At 47.3% G+C, this 22,280-nt stretch overlaps 1 protein-coding gene across 3 annotated transcripts in view; it reads left to right on the plus strand.

Moving 5' to 3' along the window:
• The window catches only part of KLHDC10 (kelch domain containing 10), a 196,889-nt gene that overhangs the window by 147,937 nt on the left and 26,672 nt on the right, over positions 1-22,280 (plus strand). For all 3 annotated transcript variants that reach the window (XM_063926738.1, XM_063926739.1, XM_063926740.1), the window contains 3 exons: positions 9,815-9,963; positions 10,111-10,195; positions 10,589-10,655. In XM_063926738.1, the coding sequence (XP_063782808.1) occupies positions 9,815-9,963; positions 10,111-10,195; positions 10,589-10,655 (301 nt within the window). The remainder of the gene's footprint in view (positions 1-9,814; positions 9,964-10,110; positions 10,196-10,588; positions 10,656-22,280) is intronic.

Below are 22,280 nucleotides of genomic sequence, written 5' to 3' on the forward strand. Positions count from 1 at the left end.
ACCAAGCAATCGGCCCACCTGTGAGCTGGGATAAGTCTTTGCTGCAAACAGAGCACAGTGCTCCCGACGCCAAGCTGGTCAGGTGATAGGCTGGGGTAGATTTTAGCATTAGGGTGCCAGGCCTGTAGGGTCCACAGATCTTATGCATGTCAACTGTGAGTCAAAGTGAAAAACGGCTTCTTGTTGTAACGGCTTCTTTTTGTATGGCATTTGTGACCTGCAGTAATACCAGACTTGTTACGTGCTGTGCAGTGGCTGCTAAGCTACAGTGAATAAACGACCCACTGTTTTACTATACCGCTCGATGTGATTCTTCCCAAGTTGTCACAGTATAGAAAAGAAAAATGTAAATATGTATGTAAAAACCACACTTAAAAATAGATTTCCATTACATTAGAATAGAGTCAAGAGCAAGCAATTTATCTTTTCATGTGTTGATAACAATAAGAAGATACTGTGGTGCAGATGTAGCCACGCTCATCGTGGCTGCAGCTGTGGTAAATGTGCACTCTCGCCGCCCCAAGCTGCGGCATATGCCTCTCCTATTCATGTGAATGGGGTGCATGTGCGTCTAAAATGCATGAGTGCCCCAGACGTGCACGCAGTCGCGCCTAAGAAGGTGCAATCGCGCTGAGATGTAACCATGGTGAGTGTGGCTGCAGCTGTAAATCATCGTTGTCCTTTATAGGGTGTCACAGATTCTGTAGCGCTGGACAATCATTTTACAGATATGGCATACATCATACAAATATGGCAAATCCCTAACTATCATCATCGTTTATTTATACGGTGACAAAGTGTACTGTGCTGGACAGTAATCGTACAGATATTAACAAACATTTATTTATTTACAGTTCCTTATATAGCTCAGCATATTCTATTGCACTTTACAATTGTGGATGCAATAAGCAAAATACCAGATTCATTAGTACAACCAAGCATAATAAATACATGGATATAATTATACATGATAGCAGCGCGAGACACACAAATAAAAGAATGAGTCATGAACGTACATCTACATACACTACAAATACAGGTGTGGGTGTGAGTACATGAATAGCACAGCACACTTACAGAATGTAACAATTAGAAATGACAAACAGTACGTGGTAAACAGTGTATGACCGTGAATCATAGGGTATGGAAAGCCCTTCCCTTAAGGGCTCTAAATTCTAGAGGTAGGGGGGTAATGTTAAGTTTTAGGACTAAATGTGGTCAACAGATGAGGTAGAGGACATATAAGAGTGTTGCAGGGCAGGTAAAGTAAACAGCGAGTGTTTTGAAATGTTCTAGGGTGATATAAAGACTGGTAGTACAAAAGGAGTTTGATAAGCTTGCCTGAGTTTCTGAGAACACTTCAAGACTAGAGGATAGTCTTATTGTGTGTGTGAGGGCATTCCACAGAGGGGGTGCAGCCCGAAAAAAAATGACAGCAGGTAATGTGTCTGGATTAGATACGAGGAGAGGTCTGGTTGGGACATACAGTATTTTGAGATAAGCGAAGAGATGTTTGGTTAATAGTCAAATGCAAAAAAAAATAAAATGCTAATTTGTGCCCATTATTGTCTTTAGCAAATGTTGTGTATTTTCTTCACTCAGGCACTCTCCCGATTTGCATGAAATCCGTAATAGGAATTCTTACTCCGTCATGTCACTGGAGGTTATATTGGTCAAATCTGTACACCAGGATACTTGTCTCCACACCTTCTCATTTAACAGATGTTATCTTTCCCTAAATCCTTCACGCCTATATAATGACCATGGGAAGACCTAGAAAACAAAACAAAAAGACCAGCAGTGCAGATATCCTTTAAAATAAAAGGTTATTTAAGAATACAGTGCACTTGCATGTTAAAAACATATACATAGCATATCAAGCAAATAGAGGAGGGCACTGGCAAGTTGTATTTCAAAGTTTATTTAACAAATAAAATATTTAAATAAAGTTTTTATCTCCTAGAAATGTCGGCTGGTTATACATTTCTAATCACAAATAGTTTTCTGCTGCGGGGTACACTGGGCTCCACAAGGATAGACATAGGGGTGTAGAGTAGGATCTTGATCCGAGGCACCAACAGGCTGAAAAGCTTTGACTGTTCCCAGAATGCATAGCGCCGCCTCCTCTATAACCCCGCCACCCTGCACAGGAGCTCAGTTTTGTAGTTTGTGCCGCAGATAGCAGGCACATAACAGAGGGGCTGCTCCAGGCAGCCCTAAGAAGAGCTTTTTTGAAGAAAAGTGAAGACTACAAGGGCAGCAGCAGTGTGTAAATGTCAGGAGACATTCACTACTGCAGCTCCAGCTCTCCCCAGCGGCGCTGTACACTCCTGAGCCCCCGTTGCCGGGTAACTACAGTAGGAGGCTCCGGTTTCCTTCATGGTCAGGCACACACGACGGGGGCTCTCCGGGATCGCGTGGCTGCGCTTCGAGAGGTGGTGAGTGGGTCCCGCTTGCGGGACCCGTACTTTAACGCGATCCGGCGCGGTCAGTGGGAGGTGGGCCGCGCGCGCTGGTGGTAGACACTGTGGCAGTACAGGTGATCCCACTAGATCAGATCAGGTCAGGTTTTCTCTCTAAACCATTTTAATAGTAGCCCACAGTACCCGGTGGTTTTGCCAGCAGGGGGATAAGGCTTAGACGTAGAGCCTCTCCCCCAGCCCCAGGGCGCCATTTCCCGCAAATGTTCCCGCCCTGGAGCTGCATATCTGTCTCTCCCTCACTCCCTGTCAGTGTCTGGGCGCCATTTCTCTCAGCTACACTGTTCCTGGGACTGCTTGGGCAAATCCTCTTGTGTAAAGCCGCCTGGTTGTCAGCGCTGTGACTTTACATGACACTTAAGTATTCTACCTGCCTTTTAGACAGTGTTAGTTAAGAAAGAGTGCATTTAGTCAGGGTTTTCTAGTACAATTACCCTGTGATATACATCCAGTTCTTACTGAGCAGTGTTATATCTATTGACTACATAGCTATATAAGCTCGTCCAGTGCAGTATTATTGTTAATAATAACCTCTGCATTGTACAATTGTGACTATATGTGTGTGCATTAGCTCGCTGAGTGGTGTCCATTTCGTGTCTCTCACTCAACTTGCTATCCCTATATTCTATAACCTGAGGGGGCTTGGTGCGTCAGGTTTTATATTTATATAGGATTTTCACAAGATATACCTTAATACGTATTTTTCTCTGTGATTTTAGTCACCATATCTCTCCTATATCTCTGCTGGTGCTGACTACACTGCGCAGGGGTTTGGGTAAGAGGTATTGTGCTGTTGCCAATTGTACTGTGTTACCTGATACGGCAAGTTATATCATGTCTGCTTCTGAGGGTAACGGTTCTGGGGCGGAACACACTGCCGCTGTTGCTGAAGCCACAGATCCCTATGAGGAGAATATAGCAGCTGTGGGCTCTGGTTCTGGGGGCTCCTTGCCCCCCAGTGGGACTGTGGCAACAGAGGTACATAATGACCCACCGTAGCCTGCTTTTTCCACGCTTCTACATACGCTAGTTAATACACTCACCCCCTATGGGACCCCCTATGCCGGTGCAACCGTATGTGGTCCCAGCAGCTAACCCGCTGTAGGCGGACAATTTATCTGCTCAATTGAAGAAGTTGAACCAGTCCCTGACTATTAAAAAGTCTGACCCTCGCTCGCCTAAGCCCAAGGGGTCCTCTAAGCAAGCTCTTATCTCCTCACAATCCACTGCTGTCACTGACACCTCGTCGGATGAAGACGGAACTTACACTGACCCCACTGATTCTGACACAGATACTGCTGATGGGGAGGGTAGCTCACATGTGGATGTTCCTGATCTTTTGGAGGCTATTAAGTTAAATTTACAGATTACGGATGATCCCAAGCCATCTGTCCCTCCTAAGAAACCAGATAGGTTCAAGCGTCAGAAGGTGGTTAAACAAGTTTTACCTCACTCTGACCACCTAGTGGATATACGTCAGGAACCCTGGGAAATCCCGGGTAAGAAGTTTGTGCCTCAAAAGAAGATGCTGGCTCGCTATCCCCTCCACCAGAGCTGTCTAAAAATTGGGAAACACCTCCTCCAGTAGACTCACATGTGGCTAGGATGGTGGTTTCCTCAGCTCTACCTGTCACTACCGTCACGTCTCTAAAAGAGCCTACAGATAAACGTGTGGAGGGTTGTCTGAAAGTGATTTACACCCTCACGGGTGCTGCACAAAGGCCCACTATTGCAGCATCATGGGCTGCGGAGGCTATTGAAGCATGGGCCTTGGAGTTAGAAGCTGAAATCTCTTCTGACCATGCTAGACAATGCTTGTCATATATTGTCACAGCTTCTCATTATATTAAAGATGCCGGTATCTGATGCCGGTATCCTAGCAGCCAAGGCCTCTACTACATCAGTCCTGGCTCGTCGGATATTGTGGCTGAGATCCTGGTCTGTGGATCTGGACTCTAGAAAAACCCTGGAGGTACTCCCTTTCAAGGGAGATATTCTGTTTGGGGAGGACTTAAATAAGATTGTGGCTGACTTGGCTACTGCCAAAACTGCCTGTCTGCCAAGTACCGCTCCTTATGTGTCGAAGGCTAAAGGTACTTCCTTTCGCCCCTTTCGGCCTTCAGTTAAAGCAAAAGGTCAGGCGTACAACAAGCAGGCCCGCACTTCCAAACCTGGTAAGCCAAAGCCCAAAAGAGCCTGGGCGGCCCGTCAGCCTGCTTCCAAGACCGATAAGCCTGCCGCATGACGGGGCAGGCCTCCCCCTGGGGGATCCCAGGGTGGGGCGCCGGCTTCTAGGGAATACCCAGGAATGGTTGAAGACCACTTTCTGATGCCTGGGTGCAGGAAGTCGTCACTCGAGGTTACGCCATAGCCTTCAAAAACCGACCCCCTCATCGATTTTGCCGGACAGACGTCCCGTTGGACCAGACAAAGGCAAACACTCTACATTCGGTGGTACAGACCCTCCTGTATACAGGAGTCGTAGTACAGGTGCCTCTTGCTCAGAGGGGCCGGGGGTACTATTCTCCGCTGTTTCTGGTCCCGAAACCTAATGGGTCCTCCCGGCCCATTCTAAACCTCAAGGCATTGAACAAGTTTGTGAAGGTTTCCAAGTTCCGTATGGAAACCCTTCGCTCTATAGTTCTGGCCTTGGAACCTGGGGACTACATGGTCTCCTTGGACATAGAGGATGCTAACCTGCATATTCCTATAGCAGCGTCACATCAGCAATACCTGAGGTTTGCGATTGGCAACCTCCATTACCAGTTTCGGGCGTTACCCTTTGGTTTAACTACAGCTCCTCGAGTCTTCACCAAAGTTATGGCGGTGATGACGGTGGTACTCCGCCGTCAAGGGGTCAGGATACTGCCGTATCTGGACGACTTGTTAATCCTGGCAAATTCCCCAGAACTTCTCCTACGTCATCTGGATATGACTGTCTGGTTTCTACAAGCCCACGGGTGGCTCATCAACTGGAAGAAATCCTCCCTGGTCCCTGCTCAGAGCATGGTGCACCTGGGAGCGCTATTGGACACTCACAACCAGAGGTTGTTCTTGTCTCAGGAGAAAGTCCTGAAGCTTCAGGACAGGATTCGTTGCTTCCTTTCTCGTCCGCAAGTGTTGATACATTCGGCGATGCAGGTGCTGGGTCTCATGGTCTCAGCATTCGACATGGTGGAGTATGCTCAATTCCATTCTCGCCCCCTCCAGAAGCTAATTCTAGCCAAGTAAGACGGCCTGCCTCACCGGATCAGGTCTCGCATGATCTCATTGACTCCGGAGGTCCGTCGCTGCTCTGGTGGCTCCAGGACCAACCATTGTGCAGGGGCCGTCCCTTCTGGATATCCGACTGGGTCCTGTTGACGACAGATGCCAGTCTAAGAGGTTGGGGCGTGGTGCTGGAGCAACACTCCCTTCAGGGTCGGTGGACCAAGGAGGAATCCCTCCTCTCGATCAACATTCTGGAATTGCGGGCGGTCTTCAATGCAGTGAACCTAGCCCAGCATTTAATTCAGAACCGTCCTGTTCAAGTACAGTCGGACAATGCCACCACAGTGGCTTACATTAATCAAGGCGGCACTCGAAGCCGTTTGGCAATGAAGGAAGTCTCACGGATTCTACATTGGGCGGAACGCCATCTACCGGCCATATCTGCAATATTCATTCCGGGAGTCCTGAATTGGGAAGCGGACTTTCTCAGTCGTCAGGACGTACATGCCGGCGAGTGGGGCCTCCATCCAGAAGTGTTTCAACTCCTAGTGGAAAAGTGGGCCCTTCCAGACGTAGATCTGATGGCGTCTCGACACAATCACAAGGTTCCGGTCTTCGGAGCAAGGACAAGGGATCCTCAAGCAGCATTCGTGGATGCGCTGGCGGTGCCGTGGAGGTTTCGGCTGCCGTACGTGTTCCCTCTGGTGTCCCTCCTGCCCAGGGTAATTCGGAAGTTCAAGCAAGAAAAAGGAATTCTGCTTCTCATAGCTCCAGCGTGGCCCAGACGGCACTGGTTCTCAGACCTGCAAGGCCTATCGTCAGAGCGTCCAATTCTACTTCCACAACGCCCAGACCACCTCGTTCAGGGCCCCTGTGTCTACCAGGACCTAGCCCGGCTGTCTTTGACGGCGTGGCTCTTGAAGCTTCCGTCTTAAGGGCTAAAGGGTTTTCTGAGGTGGTCATTCAAACTATGTTGCGGGCCCGGAAACCGGCTTCGGCTTGGATTTACTATAGGGTCTGGCATTCTTACTTTGTTTGGTGCGCATCTAACGATTATGATGCTTCCAAGTTTAGTACAACCAAGTTGTTGGCCTTGCTTCAGTAGGGCCTGGACTTAGGCCTGCGTCTGGCCTCTCTCAAGGTTCAAATATCTGCCTGGTCGGTGTGGTTTCAGAGAAAAATTGCAACCTTACCTGATGTGCATACCTTTACTCAGGGTGTGTTGCGTATCCAACCTCCCTATGTCCTGCCTGTGGCTCCTTGTCGGTGGTTTTGGCGGCGTTACAAGAGTCTCCGTTTGAACCTCTTGGTTCAGCTGATCTTAAGTGGCTTTCCCTTAAGGTGGTGTTTCTGCTGGCTATTGCTTCAGCTAGAAGAGTGTCTGATTTGGGTGCCTTGTCCTGTAGTTCCCCATATCTGATATTTCACTGTGACCGGGCGGTTCTTAGGACTCGTCCCGGATATTTACCTAAGGTGGTTTCTTCGTTCCACCTTAACCAGGAGATTGTGGTTTAGGCACTTGTTTCTCCTGATCTGTCTCCCAAAGAGTGGTCTTTGGATGTGGTACAGGCTCTCCGTATCTATGTAAAGAGAACTGCTTCTGTTAGGAAATCTGATTCTCTCTTTGTGCTGTTTGGATTTCACAAACGGGGCTGGCCTGCTCATGAGCAAACTTTGGCCAGATGGATTAGAATGGTGATTGCACATGCTTATGTGAGGGCTGGCCTCTCGGCTCCTGCTCACATTACGGCCCATTCTACTCGTTCTGTGGGACCTTCTTGGGCGACCTGCCGTGGTGCGACCCTTGAACAATTGTGCACGGTGGCTACGTGGTCCTCTGTGAACACGTTTATAAGGTTCTATGCCTTCGATACTGCCGCTTCCCAGGATGCTTCCTTTGGACGCCGGATTCTTGTGCACGCTACAGTGCGTCCCCTCCCATAAGGAACTGCTTTAGGACATCCCCATTGTCCAATCCTTTTGGAGCCCAGTGTACCCCGCAGCTGAAAACAAGTTTTATGGTAAGAACTTACCTTTGTTAAACCTCTTTCTGCGATGTACACTGGGCTCCACAAGGCGCCCACCCTGACGCACTTAGCTTCTTTGGGTTGATATGGCATTAGCCGCTGACACTTCTCCTGTCGTGAGAGTGTGGTGTATGTGGCTACTAACCGTTGTCGTCTCTCTTCCTGCTACTGCATTGGGCTGGTTAACTAAAAACTGAGCTCCTGTGCAGGGAGGCGGGGTTATAGAGGAGGCGGCGCTATGCATTCTGGGAACTGTCAAAGCTTTTCAGCCTGTTGGTGCCTCGGATCAAGATCCTACTCTACACCCCTATGTCTATCCTTGTGGAGCCCAGTGTACCTCGCAGAAAGAGTTTTAGCAAAGGTAAGTTCTTACATTAAAACTCGTTATCCCTTTGTTAAAACACCCCTTTAGGTAATTTTCTCCCCACACCTTACTCACAATCTTGCTTTTAGTTGACCATATATCCATACCTTGTGCAGCTCAATTAGCACATTTATACTTTATATATGGGCAGCTAAAATAGCAAACTACTCAACATTTTCACACTCCTAATGATTTTCATATATCCCCTGTAGTCGGACACACAATTTTTCAACAACATGCTTCAAACAGGAAAAACCTTATTAATATACTTCCTCACAAAGCAGCCCCTGTTATCAACACTGTTTTGCCTGTGAATGTAACAAATCTCCAAACAGTATCATATGTAGATCATTAATAATGAATTAGTAAACCAGGCTGCAGCGTTCCAAGGAGAGCCGGTCTTTAGGTGACAGTAAGTAGGTCGACACCGTCTAGGTCGATCACTATTGGTCAACAGTAAGTAGGTCGACATGAGTTTTTCACATTTTATTATTTTTTCTTCATTTTAAAAAAAATTTTTTCCTACTTTACGATCCACGTGGACTACAACTGGGGACAGTAACCTGTGCTGAGTGCAGCGAGGCACCAACCCCGAAGCTCGCGAGCCATGCAAGGGGACACGGTGCACTAATTGGGGTTCCTGGTCACTGTGCTGAGAAAACAACACCAAAAAAAACTTTTAAAAAACTCATGTCGACCTAGAGTCCCTGTCGACCTAGAAACCATGTTGACCTACTTACTGTCGACCAATAGTGGTCGACCTAAACACTGTCGACCTAAGTCTAATCTACCTAACATACCACACCCGTTCCAAGTGTATAACAATATAGTAAAGGAGGCCAAAGGAAGATTTGAGTGTTGTCTATGCAAAGCAGGGATGGGGAACCTTCGGCCCTCCAGCTGTTGTTGAACTACACATACCAGCATGCGTTGCTACAGTTTTGCTATTTGGCGATGCTAAAACTGTTGCAGGGCATACTGGGATGTGTAGTTAAACAGCTGGAGGGCCGAAGGTTCCCCATCCCTGATGTAAAGGGTGGCAAATGGAGCAGAAGGTCAAGAATAGAGCTTTGAGAAACCCTGACAGAATGAGGAAGAGGAGGAAGGAAGAGTCCAAAGTAGATACCCTGAGAGAAAGATTTGAGTGGTAGGAGGACAGTTTCAGGAAAACCAAAGGAATGAATTGTCAATAAGGAGCGAGTGATCAAAAGAGTTGACATTGACAAGTGTCAAGAAGTACAAAAAGAGAGAAGTGGCCTTTTGAATCTGACTAAAATTAGGTAAACATGAAATTAGTGTGAACAAATGTGTGGCAGTGTCCACAAAATCAATGGTACCAAGGGTGGGTGGTCTAAAGGTGGCTGGCTGTCGGGATACCGGCGCACAGTATACCGGCATACCGGCACATTTTCTCCCTCTTGGGGGTCCACGACCGTGCCCGCAAGTGGCTCATTTGCGCTCGCCACGCTGTCGGTATGCTGGTCGCCGGCATACTCTACTACACCCCCCAAGGGCACGTGTGCTTTACAAGCTGTTGAAATACACTTGGCATGTCCTAACTGCAGTATTTGTAAAGTGTAAACAAGAACTTGCAACCTAGATGGTGTAAATTAGCATAAACTAAATGATGTGCATGATTCCTCATAGTTTAGTTAGCATTTTGAGTGTAAACTTAGAAGAATAGTACAATGATTTTACTGTGCAGGAAGAGTTTGATTTGTTTTCTTTTTCAGGCAATGGCCATTATAAATGGCTTTCTGTATGTATTTGGAGGAACGACTGGTTATATCTATAGTACAGATCTGCATCGGCTGGACCTTACTACCAGAGAATGGATTCAGCTGAAGCCAAATAACCTGCCATGTGACCTACCAGAGGAAAGGTGCGCATCAATGTCTTAATGTCACTATGCTACAAATCCCCTAAGAAAAACTTATAAAGAGCTTGTGCTCCAAATGTATGTTTCTTTTACATGCATTATAAAGCAAGCGGAGGTAGTTGACCCTTTTCATGCGCTGTTTGACTGCAGGTACAGGCATGAAATAGCACATGACAGCCAAAGGATCTATGTATTGGGCGGTGGCACATCTTGGACTGCATACTCTTTAGATAAGGTAGGCTACTTTTTTTTATTTACTTTTAAGCGAGCTACTCCTTTTTACTGTAATGTCAAGCCTGACTACTTGGTTGTTGACTAATGATAACTTGCGATGTTTAATCATGTCATCCAATCACACTAGATGAGTACTTAGTCACTCTACCTTTGCTAGTGTAAAATAAAAGCACAGCTTTGATGCTGTAAATGCGTTTGCATAACCCAGTGTTTCTGGTGATACAGAAAAGCATAGCTGTTGATGCATTGGGTTTGCAGAAATGCTTGTTTTAGACTTTTCTGAATGTTTTAGCAGGTTATTTTTATGTAGGCATGCACGTTCCATGCACAGCTTGTTCTGGTTTAATATTTTGGTCTTGTTTTCTCATTCCCATTCATCTAATGTTTTGGAAAGGTCCATGCATATAACTTTGAAACCAACACATGGGAAGACATCCCCACCAAACCACAAGAAAATCTAGGTAAGTATAATACTCTGCCTATGTCACACAGCTTGTTGGCAGTCAAGTTGAGCTATACTATCCTGTCTCATTAATGAAAGATAACCTTAATATTGTTGACGTTTTCCAAGCATAGTATTATACCTCCAAAAATGTTGATATACAGTACTTAGCATGCATTGTCATAATTTGGGTAGATTTCTGTAAAGTATTTTACAGATAGGTACATTTCAATTGCGGTAATTAATATTTCTCTTACGTCCTAGAGGATGCTAGGGTCCACATTAGTACCATGGGGTATAGACTGGTCCACTAGGAGCTATTGGCAATTTAAGGATTTGAGAGTGTGGGCTGGCTCCTCCCTCTATGCCCCTCCTACCAGACTCCGTTTAGAAAATGTGCCCGGAGGAGCCGGTCACAGCTAGGGGAGCTCCTTAGGAGTTTCTCTAGTTTTACTATTTTTCTAAGTTTAGGCACGGGGAGGCTGCTGGCAACAGCCTCCCTGCTTCGTGGACTAAGAGGGGGGGGGGGGGGGGGGGGAGTAGTAGTGTCCGCCCTGCGGGGTTTGAGCCACTATCTCTGCTGCCAGGACACTAAATTCCTGAGGGTGATGGTCGTTAGCCGCCCCAGGCGACCGCTCACTCCCGCTACACTGCCGCCACCCCCTAACAGAGCCAGAAGATTCCGGTGGAGAGTGAGTCACCTGCCCCCCATAGCAAGCGGAGAGCAGGTGTGAAGATAGCGGCAACAGGATGGGAGCACAGTATTAACTGTGCACCTGAGGCTCAACAGTACATATTGCGGTTCCCTGAGCCAGTGCCTATATCCTACACTGGTCACCAAGGCTGTCAAGGACCTCGGTAACGCTGCCAGCACCATTCCTCAGGCCAGTATAAAGATGTGAAGAGCGGGAAGCAGCGCCATGTTAAGGGGACGGAGCTTCTCAGAGCGGACCCAGCAGCGTTCAGCGCCATTTTCCTGCCTGCAGATCCTGTACAGAGACGCTGACAGGGAAAGCTGTCCCTCCAAGCAACTCCAGCTATCCTGTGCGGTACCAGGGGGTTGTAGAAGGAGGGGGGGTGGCAGTGAATTTACTGTGTAGCCTATTAAGGTACACAGTCAGCGCCAGGTAGTTATATTATAACTACCTAGGGAAGCGCTGTGTGTGTGCTGGCTCCAAGCTCTGTGTTTCTCTGTGGCCTACTTGTGTCTGACATTTTCCTGTGTGTGTGTGGGGGGGGGGGGGGGGAAGAGTCAATACTATGTACACAGGAATGTAATGCCTTGTCTCAGATCCCTGAGCCTGAGTGGTTAACCTCTATTAAGGGAATGATCTCTTAGATCTCTACTAGGGTAGCTCATACTAGGACTGAAACTCAAAGAAGTCTATGGCAGTTTGGTCAGGTTCTGTTCTTATTCCTTCAAAATCCCATAGCATATACCCACAGAAACGTGCACTTGCTCATATTATGCAAGATGACACGGATACCGACTCTGACACTGCAGACAATGATGGGGATGTGCTGAGGGGGGCGGCATTCCTTGCAAACTGGGTGCAGCTCATGATTGAGGCCATTAGAGATGTGTTAAATATTACTGACACAACACCTGAGCAGGTTGAGGAGGCTTACTTCACAGACAAAAAGAGAGTCTCGTTAACCTTCCCTGCGTCTAAAGAATTAAACTCTTTATTTGAAAAATCCGGGGAAAACACGGAGAAAAAATGCCAGATTCCCAAAAGGATTCTGGTTGCTTTTCCCTTCCCTGAGGAAGATAGGAGAAAATGGGAAAACCCACCCATAGTTGACCCATCTGTTTCCAGACTGTCGAAAAAGGTGGTTTTACCTGTCCTTGGATCTACCGAGTTAAAAGAACCGGCTGATCGTAAGATTGACACTACGCTCAAATCCATATACACTGCTTCAGGGGTGGAGCAGAGCCCTACTATTGCCGGTGCATGGATCTCTAAAGCTATAGTAAAGTGGTCAGGCACGTTACTAGAGGATTTGGATTGAATGGATAGAAGTGACATTGAATTATTTTTACGTAACATACAGGATTCTGCGGGGTTCATGGTGGAATCCATGAAGGACCTGGGTACGCTGACTGCAAGGATATCTTCCATGTCTGTCTCAGCTCGCAGGGGCTCTGGGTACGCCAATGGTCTGCAGACGCGGAATTCAGGAGGTGTGGAGAACCTACCCTACACAGGTAAGGCTCTATTTGGTGAAGCATTGGATGCGTGGATTTCCATGGCAACCGCGGGTAAGTCACCTTTTCTTCCCTCAACTTACACACTCTATGAAGAAACCTTTTTCTTCATCTGCATCACAGTCCTTTTGGACCGCTAAGACAAAGTCTGTTCCTACTACCACCTTCTTTAGAGGTGGGCGGGCAAAATCCAAAAATCCTGCGTCCGCAGGCTCCCAGGACCAGAAACTTGCTTCTGGGTGTCGTCTGGCCTGGATCCCTGGGTACAGGATATTGTGTCCCAGGGGTACAGACTGGAGTTTCAAGAAACCCCACCTCACCGATTCTTCAAATCAGGCTTGCCAACTTTACTGTCAGACAGAACTGTCCTACAGGAAGCTATGCAAAAATTGGAAAAGTCAGAGGTCATTGTTCCAGATTTCACCTCATATGCGCAACATGGGTTACTATTCAAACCTTTTTGTGGTACCGAAACCGGATGGTTCGGTCAGACCAATTTTGAACTTGAAATGGCTAAACCCTTATCTAAGGGAGTTCAGATTCAAGATGGAGTCTCTGAGAGCGGTGATCTCAGGTCTGGAGGAGGGGGAGTTTCTGTTATCCATGGATATCAAGGATGCGTATCTCCACGTTCCGATTTGGTCTCCGCACCAAGCTTATCTCAGAATTGCACTGTTAGACAGTCACTATCAGTTTCAGGCACTGCCATTCGGTCTCTCCACGGCACCGAGGGTGTTCACCAAGGTGATGGCAGAGATGGTTCTCCTCCGCAGACAGGGAGTGAACATAATTCCATACCTGGACGATCTGCTGATAAAGGAGTCGTACAGGGAGAAGCTGTTGCAGTCCATTGTTCTCTCGACTTTTTTTCATCCCTTTTGTCATCCTTTTTCACACATACATTGGTTTATAAATTATATTATAACTTATAACTTATAAACTCAGTATATATCTTTTTAGTCACATTGTCCCACTAAATATCCCCACTAGCAGGCATGTGGCCTATGAGATAGTAACAAGAAATAAAAATCAGTTTTGGTGCCCTCTTCTCTATTAACTGTACCTATTCACATGTTTTGTGCAAGAAATATATGTAACCCATTTGTTAATAACTCCCTTCTGTAATTCACTGTGTCCATTTTCTGTGTATCGGACACACCGGTTTGGTCCATTTATGTTTTTTTGTATAATATTATTTACCATCAACTTCCTCTTGTAATACACTGTACCCATTTCCTGGCTGTGGAACGCACAGGTCCGGTCACGTGGGTAAAATCCGGGCTCTGTTTACATAGGGACGCGCTGTTCTCGGCGCGCGCGCCCACGTGACCTATCGCAAAGTCATGTAAACCGGGACAAAGGGAGTCCAGACTTCCGCCAGAAGTCTGATGCGTTCCAGGGCAGCTGGAACGCATACCGAAAAATTGTCTGTTTTCCTCATATGTAATACTTAGGGAGACAGCCCAAACATATTTATAGCATCATATAAGCACGATGCGTGCTACAGAGGTATTATTATTACTCTCTCTCCTACAAAAGGGATAGTTTATACATTCAATTTATTTAGCACGCCCCCTTGGAGGCTAGCCCAATTTGGTAAGGTTTATAAACCTATTCAGTCCACCACCCTGCACACCTTGAAAAATAATTTTTAGTTGAAACGCGTTGGTGAACATAGGCGGGTTGCTCCAGTTCCTAGGAACCCATTCCTGAAAGTGCGGTAGTCCGGACTTCCCCACACCCCAGGTCTGTGTCTGTTTACATTCTTTCCTGTATTGGAGTCACACTCCATTTTATACATCTACAATTCTGATCTGATTTTATCCAAAAGTGTTTTATTGAGTTTTTTTGCCAAATAAAAGGATACATTCTTATGAAACCTTTCCTTTGTTGGGTTTATGGAAATCACTAGCTCCATAAGGGTTTTATAAGAAGACTGAGAAGCGGAATCTGAAAGACACCGTGATGAGCATAACCATAATCTTCCAAACATGAGTTGGGGTACGCTCCCATTCTTGGCATTTATACGATTTACCCCCATAAAGATACCTTTATAAGAGAGGCACCATACGTACTTATGTGATTATGGTATGTTCTTTTGGTCAGAGACATCCATGGTGTACTCCTAGGGGGTCTAAAGATATCGAATATACTACACCATTGGTCCCTCGCCTTTTTCCACCCTTTGTTTTTTATGAGGTTCTACTAAAAGGGAAGAGGACCTCCTCTATAAAGGGACCCACTGGTGTAGAACCTTTCCACCTCCATTGGACTTCTGGAGATCACAAGTCTCATAGGTTCCCATTAGGATCGAAAAGAGGATACCCAAAGAGACCTTGATGAGCATACCCACTAATTTTCCAAACGTGAGTTGGGGTACGCTCCATCTTTTAGCACTTATATCATCACCCCACAAAGATACCTTTATAAGAAAGGCACCATACGTACTTATGTGAGTACGGTATGTTCCTGGTATACAAGTTATCTACATTCCATTCGTGGGGGGTGCACGATACAGAGTACCGAACATACTACACTATTGGCCCTCTCCCCTCTTTACCCTTTGTTTTTTCTCTGACGTCCTAAGTGGATGCTGGGACTCCGTAAGGACCATGGGGAATAGCGGCTCCGCAGGAGACTGGGCACAACTATAAAAAAAGCTTTAGGTCTAACTGGTGTGCACTGGCTCCTCCCACTATGACTCTCCTCCAGACTTCAGTTAGAATCTTGTGCCCGGCTGAGCTGGATGCACACTAGGGGCTCTCCTGAGCTCCTAGAAAGAAAGTATATTTAGGTTTTTTATTTTACAGTGAGATCTGCTGGCAACAGACTCACTGCAGCGAGGGACTAAGGGGAGAAGAAGCGAACCTACCTAACAGGTGGTAGTTTGGGCTTCTTAGGCTACTGGACACCATTAGCTCCAGAGGGATCGACCGCAGGACCCGACCTTGGTGTTCGTTCCCGGAGCCGTGCCGCCGTCGCCCTTACAGAGCCAGAAGCAACGAAGAGGTCTGGAAAATCGGCGGCAGAAGACTTCGGTCTTCACCAAGGTAGCGCACAGCACTGCAGCTGTGCGCCATTGCTCCTCATGTACACCTCACACTCCGGTCACTGATGGATGCAGGGCGCTGGGGGGGGGGGCGCCCTGAGGACAATATAGGACACCTTGGCTGGCAAATCTACATCATATATAGTCCTAGAGGCTATATAGATGTAAAATTACCCCTGCCAGTATTCCAGAAAAAGCGGGAGAAAGTCCGCCGAAAAAGGGGCGGGGCCATCTCCCTCAGCACACTGGCGCCATTTTTCCCTCACAGCTCCGCTGGAAGGAAGCTCCCTGGCTCTCCCCTGCAGTCTGAACACTACAGAAGGGTAAAAAAGAGAGGGGGGGCACTAAATTTAGGCGCAGTATAGATATATATACATGATATATAAAAAAGCAGCTATAAGGGAAAACACTAATTTATAGTGGGATCCCTGTGTTATATAGCGCTCTGGTGTGTGCTGGCATACTCTCTCTCTCTGTCTCCCCAAAGGGCTTTGTGGGGTCCTGTCCTCTGTCAGAGCATTCCCTGTGTGTTTGCGGTGTGTCGTTACGGCTGTGTCGACATGTTGGATGAGGAGGCTTATGTGGAGGCGGAGCAAATGCCTGTAAACGTGATGTCACCCCCTGCGGGGTCGACACCTGAGTGGATGGTGCTGTGGAAGGAATTACGCGACAGTGTCGACTCCTTGCATAAAAGGTTTGACGACATACCTAATGTGGGACAGCCGGCTTCTCAGCCTGTGCCTGCCCAGGCGTCTCAAAAGTCATCAGGGGCTCTAAAACGCCCGCTACCTCAGATGACAGACACAGATGTCGACACGGATACTGACTCCAGTGTCGACGACGACGAGACTAATGTAACTTCCAGTAGGGCCACACGTTACATGATTGAGGCAATGAAAAATGTGTTGCACATTTCTGATGTTACCCCCGGTACCACAAAAAAGGGTATTATGTTTGGAGAGAAAAAACTACCAGTAGCTTTTCCTCCATCTGAAGAGTTAAATGAAGTGTGTAAAGAAGCGTGGGCTTCCCCTGATAAAAAGCTGGTAATTTCTAAGAGGTTACTAATGGCGTACCCTTTCCCGCCAGAGGATAGGTCACGCTGGGAAACATCCCCTAGGGTGGATAAAGTGCTCACACGCTTGTCAAAGAAGGTGGCACTACCGTCTCTGGATACGGCCGCCCTGAAGGAATCTGCTGATAGAAAGCAGGAGGCTATCCTGAAATCTATATATACACACACAGGTGTTATACTGAGACCGGCTATTGCTTCAGCCTGGATGTGCAGTGCAGCTGCTGCGTGGTCAGATTCCCTGTCAGAAAATATAGATACCCTAGACAGGGACACTATATTGCTAAACGTAGAGCATATAAAAGACGCACTTTTATACATGAGGGATGCACAGAGGGATATTTGCCGGCTGGCATCCAAAATTAGTGCAATGTCCATTTCTGCCAGGAGAGGGTTATGGACTCGGCAGTGGACAGGAGATGCAGATTCCAAACGACACATGGAAGTTCTGCCTTATAAGGGTGAGGAGTTGTTCGGGGATGGTCTCTCGGACCTCGTTTCCACAACAACAGCTGGGAAGTCTACATTTTTACCCCATGTTCCCTCACAACCAAAGAAAGCACCGTATTATCAGGTACAGTCCTTTCGGCCCAATAGGGGCAAGCGGGTTAAAGGCGCGTCCTTTCTGCCCAGAGGCAGAGGTAGGGGAAAGAAGCTGCAGCATACAGCCAGTTCCCAGGAGCAAAAGTCCTCCCCCGCTTCCTCTAAGTCCACAGCATGACGCTGGGGCTTCACAGGCGGAGCCAGGTACGGTGGGGGCCCGTCTCAAATATTTCAGCAATCAGTGGGCAATCAGGTACGGTTGGATTCCTGGATCCTTCAAGTAGTATCTCAGGGGTACAAGCTGGAATTCGAGACGTCTCCCCCCCCCCCCCCCCCCCCCCGCCGTTTCCTCAAATCTGCCTTGCCAACCACTCCCTCAGGCAGGGAGGCAGTGTTACAGGCAATTCACAAGCTGTATTCACAACAAGTGATAGTAAAGGTGCCCCTACTTCAACAAGGAAGGGGTTACTATTCCACAATGTTTGTGGTACCGAAACCGGACGGTTCGGTGAGACCCATTTTAAATTTGAAATCCTTGTACACATATATAAAAAAATTCAAGTTCAAGATGGAATCGCTCAGGGCGGTTATTGCAAGCCTGGACGAGGGGGATTACATGGTATCACTGGACATCAAGGATGCTTACCTGCATGTCCTCATTTACCATCCTCACCAGGAGTACCTCAGATTTGTGGTACAGGATTGTCATTACCAATTCCAGACGTTGCCGTTCGGTCTATCCACGGCTCCGAGGGTCTTTACCAAGGTAATGGCCGAAATGATGATACTCCTTCGAAAGAAGGGAGTTTTAATTATCCCGTACTTGGACGATCTCCTGATAAAGGCGAGGTCCAGAGAGCAGTTGTTGGTCGGGTGTAGCACTATCTCGGGAAGTGCTACAACAGCACGGCTGGATTCTAAACATTCCAAAGTCACAGCTGGTCCCTACGACACGTCCACTGTTCCTGGGGATGGTTCTGGACACAGAACAGAGAAAAGTGTTTCTCCCGGAGGAGAAGGCCAAGGAGCTGTCATCTCTAGACAGAGGCCTCCTAAAACCAAAACAGGTGTCGGTGCATCACTGCACGCGGATCCTGGGAAAAATGGTAGCTTCCTACGAAGCGATTCCATTCGGCAGGTTTCATGCAAGAACCTTTCAGTGGGACCTGTTGTACAAGTGGTCCGGATCGCATCTTCAGATGCATCGTCTGATAACCCTGTCTCCAAGGACAAGGGTGTCTCTGCTGTGGTGGCTGCAGAGTGCTCATCTTCAAGAGGGCCGCAGATTCGGCATACAGGACTGGGTCCTGGTGACCACGGATGCCAGCCTTCGAGGCTGGGGGGTAGTCACAGGGAAGAAACTTCCAAGGACTATGGTCAAGTCAGGAGACTTCCCTGCACATAAATATTCTGGAACTAAGGGCCATTTACAATGCCCTAAGTCAGGCAAAACCCCTGCTTCAAAACCAGCCGGTACTGTTCCAGTCGGACAACATCACGGCGGTCGCCCATGTAAACCGACAGGGCGGCACGAGAAGCAGGACGGCGATGACAGAAGCCACAAGGATTCTCCGATGGGCGGAAAATCACGTGTTAGCACTGTCAGCAGTGTTCATTCCGGGAGTGGACAACTGGGAAGCAGACTTCCTCAGCAGGCACGACCTCGACCCGGGAGAGTGGGGACTTCATCCAGAAGTCTTCCAAATGATTGTAAACCGTTGGGAAAGGCCACAGGTGGACATGATGGCGTCCCGCCTAAACAAAAAGCTAAAAAAGTATTGCGCCAGGTCAAGAGACCCGCAGGCGATAGCTGTGGACGCTCTAGTGACACCGTGGGTGTACCGGTCGGTTTATGTGTTCCCTCCTCTTCCTCTCATACCAAAGGTACTGAGGATAATAAGAAGAAGAGGAGTAAGAACTATACTCATTGTTCCGGATTGGCCAAGAAGAGCTTGGTACCCGGAACTTCAAGAAATGATCTCAGAGGACCCATGGCCTCTGCCGCTCAGACAGGACCTGCTGCAGCAGGGGCCCTGTCTGTTCCAAGACTTACCGCGGCTGCGTTTGACGGCATGGCGGTTGAACACCGGATCCTGAAGGAAAAGGGCATTCCGGAGGAAGTCATTCCTACGCTGATTAAAGCTAGGAAAGAAGTAACCGCAAACCATTATCACCGCATATGGCGAAAATATGTTGCGTGGTGTGAGGCCAGGAAGGCCCCAACGGAAGAATTTCAGCTGGGCCGTTTCCTGCACTTTCTACAGTCAGGGGTGACTATGGGCCTAAAATTGGGTTCCATTAAGGTCCAGATTTCGGCTCTATCGAATTTCTTCCAGAGAGAACTGGCTTCACTACCTGAAGTTCAAACTTTTGTTAAGGGAGTGCTGCATATTCAGCCCCCTTTTGTGCCTCCAGTGGTACCTTGGGATCTCAACGTGGTGTTGGATTTCTTAAAGTCACATTGGTTTGAGCCACTAAAAACCGTGGATTTGAAATATCTCACGTGGAAAGTGGTCATGTTGTTGGCCTTGGCTTCGGCCAGGCGTGTATCAGAATTGGCGGCTTTGTCATGTAAAAGCCCTTATCTGATTTTCCATATGGATAGGGCAGAATTGAGGACTCGTCCACAGTTTCTCCCTAAAGTGGTATCAGCGTTTCATCTGAACCAACCTATCGTGGTGCCTGCGGCTACAAAAGACTTGGAGGCTTCCAAGTTGTTGGACGTAGTCAGGGCCCTGAAAATATATGTTTCCAGGACAACTGGAGTCAGAAAGACTGACTCGCTATTTATCCTGTATGCGCCCAACAAGTTGGGAGCACCTGCTTCAAAGCAGACTATTGCTCGCTGGATCTGTAGTACGATTCAGCTTGCACATTCTGCGGCTGGACTGCCGCATCCTAAATCAGTAAAAGCCCATTCCACAAGGAAGGTGGGCTCTTCTTGGGCGGCTGCCCGAGGGGTCTCGGCTCTACAACTTTGCCAAGCAGCTACTTGGTCGGGGTCAAACACATTGGCAAAATTCTACAAGTTTGACACCCTGGCTGAGGAGGACCTAGAGTTTGCCCATTCGGTGCTGCAGAGTCATCCGCACTCTCCCGCCCGTTTGGGAGCTTTGGTATAATCCCCATGGTCCTTACGGAGTCCCAGCATCCACTTAGGACGTCAGAGAAAATAAGAATTTACTCACCAGTAATTCTATTTCTCGTAGTCTGTAGTGGATGCTGGGCGCCCATCCCAAGTGCGGATTGTCTGCAATACTTGTACATAGTTAGTGCTTAACTAAAGGATTATTGTTGAGCCATCTGTTGAGAAGCTCAATTGTTATCATACTGTTAACTGGTTATTGTATCACGAGTTATACGGTGTGGCTGGTATGAGTCTTACCCGGGATTCAAAATCCTTCCTTATTGTGTCAGCTCTTCCGGGCACAGTATCCTAACTGAAGTCTGGAGGAGGGTCATAGTGGGAGGAGCCAGTGCACACCAGTTAGACCTAAAGCTTTCTTTATAGTTGTGCCCAGTCTCCTGCGGAGCCGCTATTCCCCATGGTCCTTACGGAGTCCCAGCATCCACTACGGACTACGAGAAATAGAATTACCGGTGAGTAAATTCTTATTTTTACGAGGATTCTATAAAGGGGAAGAGGAATCCCACCATGAACTAGTGAATCATGAGGAAAAAAGACACCTTTATGAAGATCTTCCTCATACCGCACATAGCTGTATGTACGCATCGTACTCCTAATTCACTTACCTACTAAAGTTGACTTACTCACACAGTATTTGAAATCCCGAAAGACTCTCTGATCAGTCTATTTCACAGGTTCTCAAACTCTGTCCTCAGGACCCCACACAGTGCATGTTTTGCAGGTCTCCTCACAGAATCACAAGCGAAATAATTAGCTCCACCTGTAGACCTTTTAAAATGTGTCAGTGAGTGTGGCAAATGGGACATTAATTTGTATCCAGCGATATAGGACTTGTATGTAATGTCTACGTGTATATTGTAATGGAGTCTGCGACACAAAATGGTTTCTAACCTGTCCTTTAAATGAACCCATAACTACATAGATATGGGAGTAGAGGACACTGATGTATAGTAGGAGAGTCAGAGGTTAGTTTATGTCTCTTAACACATATCTAAGAAGCTATAAACGACATTACAACAGGCCAGACCAAGAAACCTGACCTCTTGAAACTTAAAAGGAGTACAGTTGTTGAAAGTGAAACCAAATGAAATCTGGTTTGTTACTGCCCAGGTACCCAGCATTGAGAGAGTTAAGGAAAGGGTGGGGGGCCTGCAGCTATGAGGGGGCTATATCTGCCCCTCACACACACACTGTTTTGTTCATTCTCTGAGGGAAGCAGCCAGGAGCTGGGAATGCACCATATATATCTTACATTGTGAGATCCCTCCACACAGAAGGCTAGCTGAGGTTGAGTAAGTTAGGTTTCTGAAATTATTCTCTTTTTGTTTATTGAGACTGCTAGTAACTTTTATATCTTTTCTAAACTCCTTATATTCTTTGTAACCTTTTTACCATTGTAAACCCGAAGATATTTCTTAATTATAATAAAAATATAATTAGATCTGACTGCTGTGTTCTTGAACCCAAGTGAAGTACGTTACCTATTGTTTTCATGAGATATTGAGATTGGTGATTACAGGTGAAGCTAAAGACACCTGCAATGTCCGTGATACGTTGAAAAGTCTTTGCTGGTGGCAGCGGAGATTCGCACGGCGCTGGCGCAACTCTCTGATTGGTGTATCC

This window comes from Pseudophryne corroboree, chromosome 6 (genome assembly GCF_028390025.1).
Source record: "Pseudophryne corroboree isolate aPseCor3 chromosome 6, aPseCor3.hap2, whole genome shotgun sequence".
Taxonomy (NCBI): domain Eukaryota; kingdom Metazoa; phylum Chordata; class Amphibia; order Anura; family Myobatrachidae; genus Pseudophryne; species Pseudophryne corroboree.